General features: G+C 40.2%; 1 protein-coding gene across 1 annotated transcript; it reads right to left on the bottom strand.

Annotated features, from left to right (window-relative positions):
• Positions 1 to 94: 94 nt before the first annotated feature.
• Positions 95 to 12,196, bottom strand: CAPN10 (calpain 10). The gene is made up of 13 exons (XM_041405851.1): positions 12,127 to 12,196; positions 11,551 to 11,758; positions 10,076 to 10,207; positions 9,627 to 9,823; positions 8,159 to 8,376; positions 7,500 to 7,641; positions 5,866 to 6,032; positions 5,025 to 5,308; positions 4,356 to 4,558; positions 3,744 to 3,999; positions 2,506 to 2,705; positions 1,818 to 1,863; positions 95 to 476 (listed from the first exon to the last, which is right to left on the bottom strand). The coding sequence occupies exons 2-13, from the start codon at positions 11,692 to 11,694 to the stop codon at positions 447 to 449; spliced, it is 2,019 nt and encodes a 672-aa protein (XP_041261785.1). The 5' UTR covers positions 11,695 to 11,758; positions 12,127 to 12,196; the 3' UTR covers positions 95 to 446.
• Positions 12,197 to 14,618: the final 2,422 nt, after the last annotated feature.

Genomic DNA, 14,618 nt, shown 5'->3' with positions numbered 1-14,618 from the left:
TCAACAGATGTGGGAGGTTTTGACCATGTAAAATTCAGGCAAAAGCTTCCTAAATCCTTTCAATTTTCAAAGTTCATCAGCAGCTAGCATCAGGGCTCCATCCAACCTGGCCTTACATGTAAGCTTTATGGTTTTCTTCCAAAACCATAGCTTGGGTGAAAACATGCACATGTTCTTCACCTGCATTTTTGAAGAACTGAGGTACATGATAATTTGCTGTACAATGCTCCTTCTAAAAATGTGGGAAGACCAAATATTCAGAGTGTTCATGATTAAAGGAGGTATTTTTCACAAAGAAGTCGTTACAGGCCTGACAGTTGGTACCAGTGAAAAACAGCTGGGCTAAAAGCATCTTGTTATTCCATTTAAAATTGAGAAGAGCAAGAGATGAGGCATTCTCCTTGGCTTCCCGATGTTTCTTGAAAAGACAGTGTCAGAATTCCACACTACCTTTTCATCACAGTTGTAAAGGAAACCTATAAGAAAATGTGCAATACAGAGAAAAAAACTATTTCATCAGGGTTTTTTTGTAAAGAAGGAATTAAAATGAATCAGAGAAAAAAATATTTAGAAACTAAGATCAAAATGCAAGCTTTTCATCTGAAACACCCTTTAAAAAAAAATCAAAACCTTTAAAACTCATAAATGCCATCACTTCAGTAACTAGAGAACATAGTCAATCTTTTAGAAAAATACACTGACATCCAGCTCTGCTATTATTACACATCTTTTAGAAACCACTAGCCCAAAGTGAGGCAGACTGCCTGAAACCCTCAGGAGCTAAACCCCTGAAAGTTTTAAGTCCAGTCTTTAGAAATGCCCATATTGTTGAAGGTTAAATTCAGACATTAATTTCTCCCACTGATAAGAAAAATATTACTGCAATTTCCATATTCTTGAAGCTGTCCTGAAGATTCTAAATGGTTTGTTTCTTTGATTCTGTTTCAATAAATAATATAAAGAAACATAAGTTTGAATGGATTCCTTTTGATGGCCTTGCAACATTTTGTTCTCAAAACAATGGTAACAAAGGCCCTTCATTACATAGTTCAGCTCCTAAACATTAAAGTAACAGGAACCATATGGAAAGTACACACAGGTCTGTGCCCACTTTGTGAAGCACACAAAATCCATACAGTTTGTGTGGTTTTAAGAAAAAAATGTAATCACTGGTCAACATGATCCACACTCAGAAAACGAGTAAGCCAATTCTAAATTCAGGTGAAGAGTTTTTCCTACAATTTTTGTTTTGTTCAAACCTCAAAGGGAAAGACCCAAGTATCTAGATGGTCTGGTTCCACCTAATAAGCAGAGTGTGATCAAAGACATGTTTTTATCCACTAACCAAATCATGTTCAAACCACTGTTAAAATAATACTTTATTTTTTAATTAAAAACATTTTTACCAAAGTTCTCCTCTGTACCCAGTAAAAACACCATAAGTATTAGTTACTCAGTATTCACATCCAACCCTTTGATACTACATGCCTATCTGATCAAGCAAAACAAAACCAGAATCTGAATTAGATGTCATCAACTTGATCAAAACAACTTGCACTCCAGGAGGGATTATAATGGTGTGATACTGTATAGGCTGACTGTAGGGAAACAAATAAAAACCTTATCTTCTCATTTTGCTGTGCTTTCCTAAGCCTTGCAACACTATAACATCATTAGAATTTCAAAATCACAATACAGAGGATACCAAACATCAAAACCAATCAGATGGAGAAAGGATACTATGTTTTAACTTGTATAGTTAAAACAAGCAGATCTGTGGTGACACCAAGAATGAATACATCAAATATATCACCTACCTCTTGTAATACTTGTCCAAGTGTCTCCTGGCTGTGAATGCGCTTCCTGTTGAAAACCCAAACCACACTTATTTCTGCACAAAGCATTGGGAATGTTGCAAATATCAAGTATTTATCCCACTTCAAAAAGAGAAGTTGTATCAGGCTTTGTTGCACATCCTTTCCCTTAGCAAATCTTTCTGCAACTCTATTGAGTCTTACTGCAGTCTCATGGGATTTACAATTCTGATTCAGAGCTGTTGTCATTCACATCATAGTTAGGAACTACCTGGAATAAGGGCAGTTACTCATTGCATTTTCTCAAAAACAACTCTGAAGTTTAGAAGGCATTGATAACTTTCAGCATAAATCCTAACACTGATGATTAATTACCTAGGTAATTAATTACTTAAGTGTCATCTCCTCCAGCAAGAGACATCTGATAGTTACCAAGTGATGCAAGAAGATTTAACAAATACTACCTTCTTTAGTCATTCTTCCAACATAAACAAAGTGTAAGCAGTGGCAAGCATTTTGTTTCTACATATAGCACTAAGCAGGCAAACAACAGAAATACAAAGACTTCACAAAAAGTTTTCATCAAGAGAATACGTCACTGCCTGTTGAAAACATGCAGTCATTTCCATGCATCCTGTAATACATGCACTAAAAAGACTAGAAAAGCAAATAAAAGGCAACATAATTTTACCTGTCTATTTTGGTTGCTATGACCACTGTAAAATTGCCTTCTGTATTGGGCAAGTATGTAGAAGGTATAATGACATAACTTCCTGCAGGAAGCCTGCAAAGTCTGCTGACTTCCTGGGAATAGCAGTGAGGAACACAGCTCACCAGTGGCTCCAAGTGTACAAAAGAAGTAGTTTGTGGTTTCCAGCTGCTGTTAGGCACCTGCAAAAAAGAATGCAAACATGCCTACTGTTTCATCTGTTTCAGTCTCACAAAGTTTCATTCCTAGGACACCACAGTGTGATATGGTCCATCTTTATTCCAAATACTCACTCTGCTGTACAGAGCTAGTGAGAAGAGGAATGGATAAGCTTCCAGAAAACCCAGATGGCAATACTAAGAACAGATGAATCATTCCTAGCCTGTTTGTAAACAATGCATAGAACCCACTACTCACATAGTTCTGTTTTCTAACCTCACTCTTCCCTGCTGCAGCCTAAAGCACTTGTTTTCTGCCTCAGGGATCTGCTGAACAGACTGTGTCCTTCCTATATCTAGTAGTCGTTCCTGTACTAAAAAGTCTTATTAGACTTCATCTCAGTCTCCTATAGGAATATACAAAATGCCAATCTTCCTTCACATATTGTGTACTTGAAGTTTTATGATTACTTCTGGTGGCCAACTCCAGACTTTTCACTTAAACAACACCTTTTTTTTGAAGCATGTTTTCTAAAAATAAAGCTACCTTTCTCTGCTAAATAGTTACTTGAGCAGTAGCTTCTCTGGTTACATTTATGCAGTTGAACACTGGCACACACATGTTGAATCTGTATCTATCCATATCAAATCAAATCTTGTTTTGTTTCTGATCACCTGCTCAAGATATCACAGTCCTTTTGATCCAATATCATTTGCCTATGGACATTTAATTATTAGACACAAAGAAAGTAAGTTTTTGTGATGAAGTACCAAAAGGTCTGGTCCTCAATTACATGAAGAATTCTTTGCAAATCCTCAAAAGAGTTCATCATTGCTAAAACTAATTAAGAACCTTGTAAGAATTCAGTGGAACCAATTATCTGGTTACTATGCTATGTAACTACCTAAGTTATTCCATATCTTTCATGGGCATTACTTCCCAGAGTCAGCCTGTGTTTCTCCCAGAAGCAGCAAGTCCCTTGCAAACTGCAAGGAGCCCTGTGCTGCCAGGCTAACCTTCATCCCTGGCAAACAAGCAATCTTACTGACCAGAAGCCTTACCTGGAAAATATGGAAACCTATTGGACAACACTTGCTATCCAGGCAGTGCTGACGGAGGGTGACTTTCACACTGCTTTTCTCTGGTCCTGCAGGAATGGAGAGGGGAAAGCAGGGATTGGTATGGAAGGAGGGGAAGTTCCTGCTACCTCCAGCATTTAGCCCATTCTTCCAGCATCCATGCAGCTGCACTGTCTCCCATTCACCAGCTGGGAGTTCTTCACAGAGGGCAGCATCCATGGGGGGTGGCTTTAGTTCACTATCAAACATAAGGGAGAAAAGAAACAAAAATGTATAAAACACATACTACCAGAATATAAACAAGTCTGACCAGCTTTTAAACAGCTGCCAACACTACATTTTGCCTCTACATATAGCACTAAGCTGCAGTTTAGAGTCAAGAAGCTACTTCTTGTTAGTATTTCAACAAGAGACAGTAGCAGTTTCATGACAAAAACAAGGAGCTGGGAAACTTGCATGGATTCAAAGACAATACAATGCTGTTATACAGCACTCTGCACAATTCCTCAAAATATTTTGAACATTCCCACTTAGTGCTATACTTGTATTTATGTCAACAATTTTAAGAAACATTCTGTTTTGTTTTAAACCTACCTGAGAGAGATCCTTCCCGTTGAAAACACTCGAAGCAAGAAATTCCCTACTGCATCTTTCAGAAAAGTGCTGGGAACAACAAGATAAAAGCCAGGTGACAGGTCACAGCACACATGGACTTCTCTATCGTAGGAATGGCAGACGGTACCTACAACTGGAGGAGCAGAGAGGGTCTTTGGAAGGTTAAATCGTTTCTTCTCCACCTAGAATAGATGCATAATGATGTGTGGTGGTTTAGGAAAAATGAGTAGCTTGTAATAAAACTAAAAACTATCAAATATTGTTTAAAACATTTTTAAACATGCGTAAGTTTACAAATGAAACAAAGGCAAGAGTATGAGCAGATGACCTGAACATCAAAGAGAAGCAGGAAGAGTTAATATTCAGGAGTAAATTTAGGAATGGCTGCAAGTAATCAGCCCAAAATGTCATGCACTAGTTTGGAACAATCCCAAGTGCTCAGTGATAAGAAGAAAGTACTAGTCCAGTGATAGTTTGTACAGACAGTAACTGTGAGATAAACAGAACCATTCCAGCATAAACCAGAGACAGAAAATTTGCAACCAGTTGAATCTCACTGGCATGGGAAATGAATAATTTTACTCAAATGTTTCAGTAATGCTTTTAAACTTCTATTTGCAAAGAGAAAAAACGTCACTTTTGTATTACCTTCCAGACATGCAATCCCACAGCCTGGTAATTCTTTCCCTGTATGCCTTCAGTCAAAGATGGATTTTCCTCTGCTAGGCAGGTTGGATTTTGAATCCTTCCAGCCCAGTCAGTGCTGTATTTCCTGTGTTTCTGCAGCAGAGCAATGCACACCTCACTCGACTCACAGACCCTCAGCCAGAACTTGGGGTTGGTGGGGAAGCTGCTGTTGTTGCGGCAGCCACCTGCAGACTGGCCTCTCACCCAGGACCCAAAGAGATTCTGAGAGTGATACAGCACTCTCTCTAAAAAAATGTGAAAACAAAATAAGAAATGGGAGGGTTTCAGACATGGAAAGCTACTTAATTTTACACAACAGGTATATGGCAGAGATTCCCCAGCCCAAGAAAACATGCTGTGACAGCCTGACACTTCCCCAATGCAAAAATTCATGACCAAGATTTTGAGAAGCATAAAAATTAATGCCACAGTTGACAATGACAGACTGATGACATAATGTTTACAATAAACTGTTACTAGAAATCTCAAGTATATATACCAATAAAAACAAAACATCACAGGGCTGTCCAAAATAACAGCCTTCTAGACAGATGACACTAATCTCTCAACCAACTAGCAAGTAACTAGATTTCCTAGAAATATCAATGGTTTCTCTAAAGATCTTTAATTCCTCTTGTCCTTCTCTTTTTCAGTAGAGACAGAAAAGGCCAATGGATCTACAGAAGAGGGGAAAACTGAGAAAGAGAAATTATGGTCTAGTTGTACCCATTTGCAACTCAAATAAATTCTTCCCCTTGACATAATGTTATTTGCAGAAGAAAAATGCCCTCTCATATCATACCTGTATAGAGGCTCTGAAGTTGTCCTTCCTCATTGACTGGAAAGCCCACAGTAATCTCATCAAATTCCCTGAAAAATTCCTCTTCATCAACCCAGAATTCTCCTTCTTGGATCTGTGAGAGGAGTTGTGAAGCAACTACTGGATCTAGCTGGTTCCATCCTTGACCACTGCACAAAAGACAGAAGTTAACATTCAGCTCTTTGCCTAGCAGAGTTCAAGAACAATGTTCTACCAAATATCTTATGGAGCAGGACAGCAAGAAGAGATTTCTTCATTTTATTGTGAAATAATTGCATTGAAAATTTCTCTGCACATTGCTGGTCAGTGAGAGGGATCATAGGAAACACAAGTCATAACTTATCAAAGGAAACCTAGAAACAGCCTAATACTACACTGGATGCAGAACAGACTTTTGGGTGAAATAGCTGCTTTGTTTACAACAGCTACCACAGTAAGAAGTCTGAGAGCAAAATAAACATTTTTAACTGTTGTTTAAAAACGAGGCAAAAATGTAAAACAAGCTGCACTGTCATTGTTCTGAAAGAATTTTAATGCTTTACAACAAAAACTGCCATTTGTATTAAGCAACTGACTACCCTCATGAATCTGCTTGCCAAATCTTGATAAACCAAAAATTTCAATGCCTCATTATAAACTAGTAGTTTCAACTTTTTTCATTGTTTCACTAGCAAAAAAGAACAGTTCTGCACTTGAATAAAACAGGATTTTAAGGCCATCCAATGAAATCCCATCCTCTTGCAACTATATGGCAACTTACTCTGACAAAGAAACTACAAGAGACCAAGTGTATAACCAAAACACTCTCAAAAGAAAAACTATCTGCTAAAGTCTCAATAAATGCAATTAAATTATCTTTCTAACTCAAGGAAGAAAAATATTTCTACAAAAATATTCATGAACATCACCATATTGCTAACATATTTTAATGCTGAATGCTTGTTGCTTAGGTCAAGAATTGCATGTTCTTTTGTATAGTCAAAACATGCTAACATTTTCCAAAATAAGCAAATAGGGTCTGCCCTTTCATTCTTGTTACTTTTCTATTTGAGCTGCTACACATTTCTGCAAGTCCTTTACAACAGTTCTCTTCTTTATTTCTACTTTATATGGACTCAGATCCAGCTACTCCTACTTCAATCTACAGAAATGTGATCACACAAGCAACAAGCATAAGCATCCTTCCTTCTGCTATAGTTTTATAATTACTCCTTTGCTTGTTTTCTGCAGCTGAGCCAGGAACAAATGAGGAGAGGCAAGTAAAGCTGAATGACTGCAAGAAACAAACATGATCAAAGATACTCAGATCAATGGCAGAACAACAAAGAAGCACCAAAATCAGAAAGTTAGGCAACGCCTTCAGTTTGTCTCTATAAAAAGATACGATGATTTGATAAACAAAAAAGTTATTAAAAAATTCAGATTGCAAGAACTAGGAGATCAAATGTACTAGACTCAGAAGCAATGAGCTGTGTAAACTCCCAGCTCTCTAAAGAATTGCACACACACTGAAGCCTCTTCTCCTCTGCTGGAGGCTATTAGCAGTGTTTGCCTATGCAATACATAGATAAGTGGTTTTCCACAATGGTTTTCCAAAGGAACATAAAACTGCTCACCCCTCACACCAAGGCCCTTTCCAGCACCGCCTCCCCCAAGGATTTCGTATTCGTAGCAGGAAGATTTCCTTGCCTGACACTTCAGAAAGATTCAATGTGTCTATCACAATAAAGGCATGAAATTCTCCTAGTTCACTTGCACCTGAATAGAAAAAAAATACCATTTGAAAATAAATAAAAGACTCTGTTCCATACTTTACAATAACATTAGTGAAAGAAAGCAATTTTGCAATAAAATGAAATTGGTTTTAAGTCTGTATTAGAACAGCACAAAGAAACCCCAATCAGTTCATTTTAGTGACTATAAAGAAATAAAGCAACATTGCAAAGTGTATTAACTTGCTCCTTAATCTCAAGTTCCTACAAATTCACTGTGCTAAAATTAATTGAGGTTTTCAAGGTTGTTTTTGAGATGCTTTTTCGAGGGAATGCATTTTGGGGAGGATGCATTTGTTTTTGAGAACTGACCATACTAGCATCTAATATAAAAAGCACTACTCCAAAGCAGGCCCCATCCTGAACTCAGTAGCATCACTAAATCTTCATTTATCCAAACATTTCAAATTGTGCCATGAAACTGGCATGGTACTAGAATCAGCTCTTGTATTTGTTGGCTGCCTTGTGCTTTGAAGCCTGTTAATACAGATATTTGCTATCACCTTGTCTGGAGTTGAGGACTGAACAGCTTATCACACACTGTTCCTTCAGTTTCATCAGTCTTCTAAACACTGCCTTCTCCAAAACCATACCAGTCTTCCCTTTCTCCACATTTTTTCCAGGGCCTTTCAGGGTCCATCTTTCAGCAATTCCTCCAGTCAGATCAACCAAAGCATCTGCCACTTGTCCTGCCCACAACTGCTCATAAGATCCATGCACTCTAAAAAATTTAAACAAAAAAATTAGAAAAAGCATGAAGAAAAAGTTTTTACACACAGCAGAACAAAAGAAACTCTATTCCTACACACTTGCAACCCCACTCTGTTATCACAGTAATGACTGTGCCCGACCACATGACCCAAAGTAGGCAAGAGAAAGCACATACTATCATATCTATATAGAACAACTAAAGAATATGTAAGCCATTGGATATTCCACTGCTTGATGGGAAGTTTCTTACATTCTCTCTATTCAAAAAACTGTTGCCTAGTACTAGTCATTTGTACCCTATTATCTATGCTCTACATTATCTTTTGTGATATACAAACAGCATTCTCTATAAGTAAAAATATTTCTTCCTCTTTAATTATTTTTTATTCACTCTGCACAAATAACTAGAGCAGCACTTCCCTCAACAACCTAAGCAAAGCAAGATACTGCCCCACCTGATGTAGCAGATGCAAAAATATAGCAGAAGAAGTCAAGACTAAAATAGAATTTTAAGACTGAACAATAAGAGCTCTGCAGACAACAAATATTACATTTCAAACCTACAGAGAAGTTTTAACACGGCATTAGTGCTTCACAGCTTCTGTTCAACCTACAGTGAAATTACTACATAATTGAAGTCTGCCTCTGCCCTCTGCTGGCAATCATAAAATCTTCTGCTCAGATTCTTTGGGACATTAGATGTTTATCTTACCAGTGCATTTTGTCTCCAAATTGCTTTGTCTATCTGAACAGCTTTTTCTGCTGATGTGCCATAAACCACTAAATAGCTGCATTTTCTTTCTAAAACAGTAAACTAACAAATTATACAAAAGTGCAGTGAAACTCACACAACCAAAGCTTCAACTAGCACAAACTCACTAAATGTTGTTGCTTTCTATGAAAACATCTGCATGCTTTCTGCTTTTCATTGAGCTCTCATTTTCCCTAGTAAAACATCTTCCTCTAACAAATTAGATAACTAATGGACAGAGACTTAACAAACATCACTTGAATCCTGAAAATTCATTGCAGCTTACTTTTCAACAGAATTATTTCCCTAAGACTATCTTACTTCAGATGCAACTGGAAGCACACCTTACAGACCTACAGTTTAAAGAGCAAGTTCTGCACCAGCCAGAATTGGACCATCAGCATCCACAATGCTCAGATCTGTACCCAAAGCAGCTGGGTAAAATAAGCAAGCAGAAGAAACACACCAATATTGTAGTTCTATTTCCATCAACAGCAGCGTTCACATACTTTGCATAAGCTTTTTCCAGTAGTGGAAGCCAAAACAAATCCTCTGTCTGACACTGGGAAAAGCAGAGTTTGCCCCCAAGGCAAGGCAGGCGATCATCAATGGTCACTTCCACCCAGTGGCCAAACTGCCAGACCCGGCACGTGAAGCAGCCTTGATAGGATTCATCTGTCCAGCTGGGCTGACCTGGAGGGATCACCTGCAGGGCAAAAGCCAAAATCAAGGCAAACAATGAATTAATGAATTTCAATTTTTGCAAACAAGACTAGTTTAAAATATACTGAATTTGTATCAGCCATTTGGAACAAACACAGAAAAAATATGATAACAAAAGCAGTGAATCTGAGCATAATGAAGGCACAACACTCGTATGGCAGCTTGGGACTGCAGAACAATACACAAATGTCAATTAGGTGAAGAAAAATTTCTCTAAGAAGAAACTTGTCCATACCTTGTTCAGTAAGTATTTGCTCTTCTGCAAAGCTACACAGGCACACAGGAACCAACAGTCCCCCAGAATTCCTTGTTTCACTTGCACATCCTGCAGATTGTTTGAAAACAACCGAGGAGAGGAACATATGTCCTAAAATGAAAGAAAAGGAGTTAAAGCCAAGTCTTGCATGACATTCTAAGGAAGTCTGTGTTTCAGGGACTGGGAAGGCTTCAGAGGTCTCTCATAAAATAAGGGAATTTTTACTTCTAGAAAATTTCCTTTTCATACCCAGCCTAAGTAAGAAGTGACAAATAAATGGCTTGTGGCAGTATTTTGCAGGTACTTCATGAATGTAAACCTAGTTCCCGCATTAATTTCAGCACACAACTGTCACCATCAGGTGTGACCTTACCAAAAGCAGTAACAAGTGAAACACAACATAATTCATCAGCTCCTTGCTAGACTTATGATCAACTGTGACAGGGCTGATGCTATCCACATTAAACTGCACGTCCCAAGTTACACAACTCTCACAATTAGAACAAGGGAAAAACCTTTCCTAGGGCACAGAAAAATACATTAACTGGTAGCACAAGAGGAAATTTCAGATGCAAAATCCTGAACACTTAATCTGATCTGAAAGTGAGTTTGTGAAATGGTTCTCCTTACATGTAAATACTGCAGGAGATGGAAATTAACTCATCAGCCCTCAGCAGCAATCGAGGTGCAAAGTACAAAGGCAGGAAGCTGCACACTTGACTCCATGAAACCATTTGGTTGCCAATTACACCTGATAACCAACAGTTCTGTCACTGTCCCACAGACAGCCCCATACACTGGGTAAAAAATACAACTCAAGACAACATGCTTTTTTCCTCCATTACATTTTTATGGCCTTTGTTCCCCTTCTACACAAAGGCAGTATCATAAATACTTCACCTTAAATGGGTGTACTGCAGAAATGCATTCTAGTGCTTTCAGCTCTAATACAGCTTGCTCTGCAACCCAACTATAAGTTGAAAAGCAATACAAGCCATATGACAAGTTATAAACTTTAAAAGTTTCCTTTCCTGTTATTGAAGAAAGCAACCACAAAAAAAAAAAAAGGAATAGGCTTCAAAAAATTCTAAAATACAAGTACTTATTTTCAAGACCGTTATGCAATATATAAAAATTTTTGGAAATTACATAATACTGTATTCTAACTTGGTATGCATGTAATTTGCATAATGAAACATATTTATAATAAAATATGTGAATTTCTCCTACTGCCATGAAATTTAAAAACTCTACATGAGGATTTAAATCAAGCCTACAAACAAGCTCCTTAGACTAAAACTGTAACTCATGTATTGTTAACACTAACGAACACTGGTTTTATCACTTCTGTATTTTCAAACAAATAAGCAAAAGCAGTCATTCAATGCTAACTTGCATTTACTACCTAAAAGCCAAATTCTGCTAAAATCAGCCTTTTATACCTTAAAACTCACCTTAGGTCTCAACCAAGATATCTCTCCTCTGAATTGGGCAAGCGGGGTACAATAATTAAAAAATATGGAGGTATCACTGGCCGGAAACGCGGGGTCTGTGTAAAGGTCTCTTGCCACCATTAACTGCTTTTTTTCTCCCAGCATTTTTAACACAGCCCTAAGCAGCTTTGCCGGCTATTCCTACGACTTTAAATCGCCCGGCACCAACCTGCAACAGAAGCGAGTATTACCGGGGAATTGCAACAGGGAAACAAACAGGTATGGGGGATTTATTTAGGGATGGACAGCCTCCCGCTGTAACACGGGGCACCTGGAACCCCCACAGTGTTGCTTCTTGCAGCACCTGATGCCACCCCACACCGCCCAGCCGGGGAGAAGGGGCCCTCTGAGGAGACCTACACCCGCTCAGGTCCCTCACCCGGCTCTGCGCACACCCTCCGCACAAAGCTACCGCCTCCCCACCCGTTTCCTCACACCCAGCCCGAACAGGGCCCCTCTCGCACACGTCTCCTCCTGCCCACCAGCCCCCCGTCCCCACAAGAGGTGCCGGCCCGGCCGCTCCCGGTCCCCCCTCACCGCGGGGCGGTCCCGCCGCCATTGCCCGGGGCGGCCGTAACCCGGCAACGCCGGCACGCGCGGCCCCGCCCATCTCGCGCATGACTGGCGGTGATGCCGACCAATCAGCAGACGGTACCTGCGCGCGCGCGCCACGCGTTGGCCCCGCCCCCCGGCTGAGGGGAGCGGAGGAATCCCCGGGGATACCCGGGGGAAACGGGAAACTGCTCGTGTGAGGTACGGGCTCCTACGGGCGGAGGAAAACTAATCCAAAGTCCTTTCATGAAGATTGTGATGGAGAAACCCAGAGAAATTGCGGGCTGTCATCGAGTGCTTTCCTGACCGCATGGCACAGATCACATTTTCGCGTAGTTTAGCACCATATAGTCGTCCACGGGCTGAACCGTCAAAGGTGATATGTTAATTTCCGTATTCTGATAGCTGCCGCTGACTAGTGAAATAGAAAAAGTGCCTTAAGAATACTGCCTAGCTCAGGAACAAGGAACAGGAATGCAGAAATAAGGGCCGAACGAGGCCGTCCTTCAGCACACCGGGGTTTTGGGTTTCAGGGCGCGCTGAAGGAGGCTGCTGTCTCTTTCCTGTTTGGGCCTTTCACATCAGTGTTCCTCAAGGAGCTCAGGTGTGGTCAATACAGAAGCTGCTGAGCCACTGTGGAAGGACGACGTGTTTACCAAAAAATCTGCCACCACACTTGCCTGTGATGAAGTGTTTGACTCTAAGGTCACCAGGTCCTTGGGTAGAGAGGTCATCTAAAGGAGAGAACCACAGAAAGCACAGGCCTGACTGGTTTTTATCAGGCGTTAATGCAGAAATCCTCCTCTCGAGCCAACCTTAGCGGATGGAAATGCTCTCAGGTAACTGCAGCAGCCGTCTATCACCCTGACATTCAGAAATAGCTTCTCTGCCCCCTGGCCATGCCTGTTGTACGGACACAAGGCTTCTCCCCTGCACACTGCAAATTTAATCAACAAACAAGACTTTTCACGTTGGAGTTTTGACCCTTTTGGGAGCAGAGGAAACATTGCTGGCAGTAAGAATAACCCTCTTGTCCACGGCTCATGCGAGGGAGCTGCAGCTGCACGGCTGTGAGTGAGCACACAGGAGAGCCCTGTTGGGGGAGGGAAAGGGGAAGAAAAGGCCTCTGTGTCAGGAACAGTGAGGCTCTGATCTGTGTGATTTCACCCCTGCATTCTTTAGGAAAAAGCAATCACACAACTGCATAAATTCCATTAGAGGACCGATTCTAGAAATCAGGATAAATGCTGAGCTCTAACTGTAAATACAGGAGGTCCAGCCTGCAACAATTAATTAGTTAAATACCTAACTATTTATTTCTGAAGCTATTAGAAGGAAAGGGATTGCTATTATCTTGGTCTCTCAGATACCTGACATGCTTTCCCTGCCCACTGCAAGGTTGGAAAGGGGCAAATTAATACAGTATACAACTGATGATTTTTTTTTGTTAGCCTGAAACTCTTTGGAATGAGAGCAGCAGAGAACTTTCCCTGTTACCTCTTGGCAACCCTGCTGGCTTAAACTGTTCCAGAAAACACCGGTCTATTTAGACAAATGTCTTGATGATAGTATTTTAAGACAAAATTATATTTGCCTTGTTGTCAACCTGTTTCTCAGTGCACTTTAATGTAGGTGCTTAATTTCTCATTGGAAAAGAAGAAAGAAGACTGAGAGGGGTTGAGTCCCATTGCTATAGAAATTTAAAAGGGATTTGTGTCCAGCTTAATAACCAGCTCATTTCCCATTTCACATTTTAATGTGAATGAAGATGATCCTTTAGAACAGTGTTTGATATTTTCATGGTTGTTTGTCAGTTTTGGGGTTTCATCAATCCCATGTTTGCTTTTTTCCCCAGCTCCCAGTGGTTCAAGGACAGGGAGAGAAGTAAAAGTAATGGAGCAGCAGTGCCTGGGCCCAATGTGTGTGTTTGTTTCTGCAAACACTGACACATGGAAGCTGTTTGCAAGGGAGCTCTTCCACTTCTCTGAATCCTGATACCAGGATTAGGAAGGCACAGCAGTACTCAGCTGACAGTGATCAGAGCTGTATCAAAGGAACAGCACAGTCTTTTTGCTTAAGGGAGATTTTGGAGTGGGTATTTGGGGTTATAGACCTCTCTCACTACTTCAGGCACACACAGAGGTAAAGCACAGCTCCAAATTTTCAGCCTGGCTACCACAGCACACAAGATGTTTCACCTCAGTAAACGTGATTTTGGAAAAGGGTCTAGTGCTCTGCAAACCTCACTAATGCCATTCCATTTTTAGAGAAAGACTTGTCTCTAGTATATGAGAACACCTTCCTTGTTGGGCACAGAGCATATTATGTTCAACATAATCATAATTCTCTGGACAAGAAATCAGAGGTCTAAGACCTGAGTTTTCCAGTGCAGAAGGTACATGCAGGAAGAGGACTAAAGGGAAGTGTTCACACAGGCTCAATCATTGATTGCAGCTAGCTAGTATCCCTCTGCATAG

The sequence above is a fragment of the Onychostruthus taczanowskii genome, unplaced genomic scaffold, assembly GCF_017590055.1.
Source record: "Onychostruthus taczanowskii isolate IOZ18803 unplaced genomic scaffold, ASM1759005v1 scaffold24, whole genome shotgun sequence".
Taxonomy (NCBI): Eukaryota; Metazoa; Chordata; class Aves; order Passeriformes; family Passeridae; genus Onychostruthus; species Onychostruthus taczanowskii.
This window is presented reverse-complemented; position numbering and strand designations above follow the sequence as displayed.

Coding starts and splice junctions, on each gene's coding strand:
- CAPN10 (XM_041405851.1), bottom strand. CDS start 11,694: ATGCTGGGAGAAAAAAAGCAGTTAATGGTGGCAAGAGACCTTTACACA. Junction 1,864..2,505: donor ATAGCAACCAAAATAGACAG/GTAAAATTATGT, acceptor GGTTTTCAACAG/GAAGCGCATTCACAGCCAGG. Junction 477..1,817: donor TTGGACAAGTATTACAAGAG/GTAGGTGATATA, acceptor ATTTTCTTATAG/GTTTCCTTTACAACTGTGAT.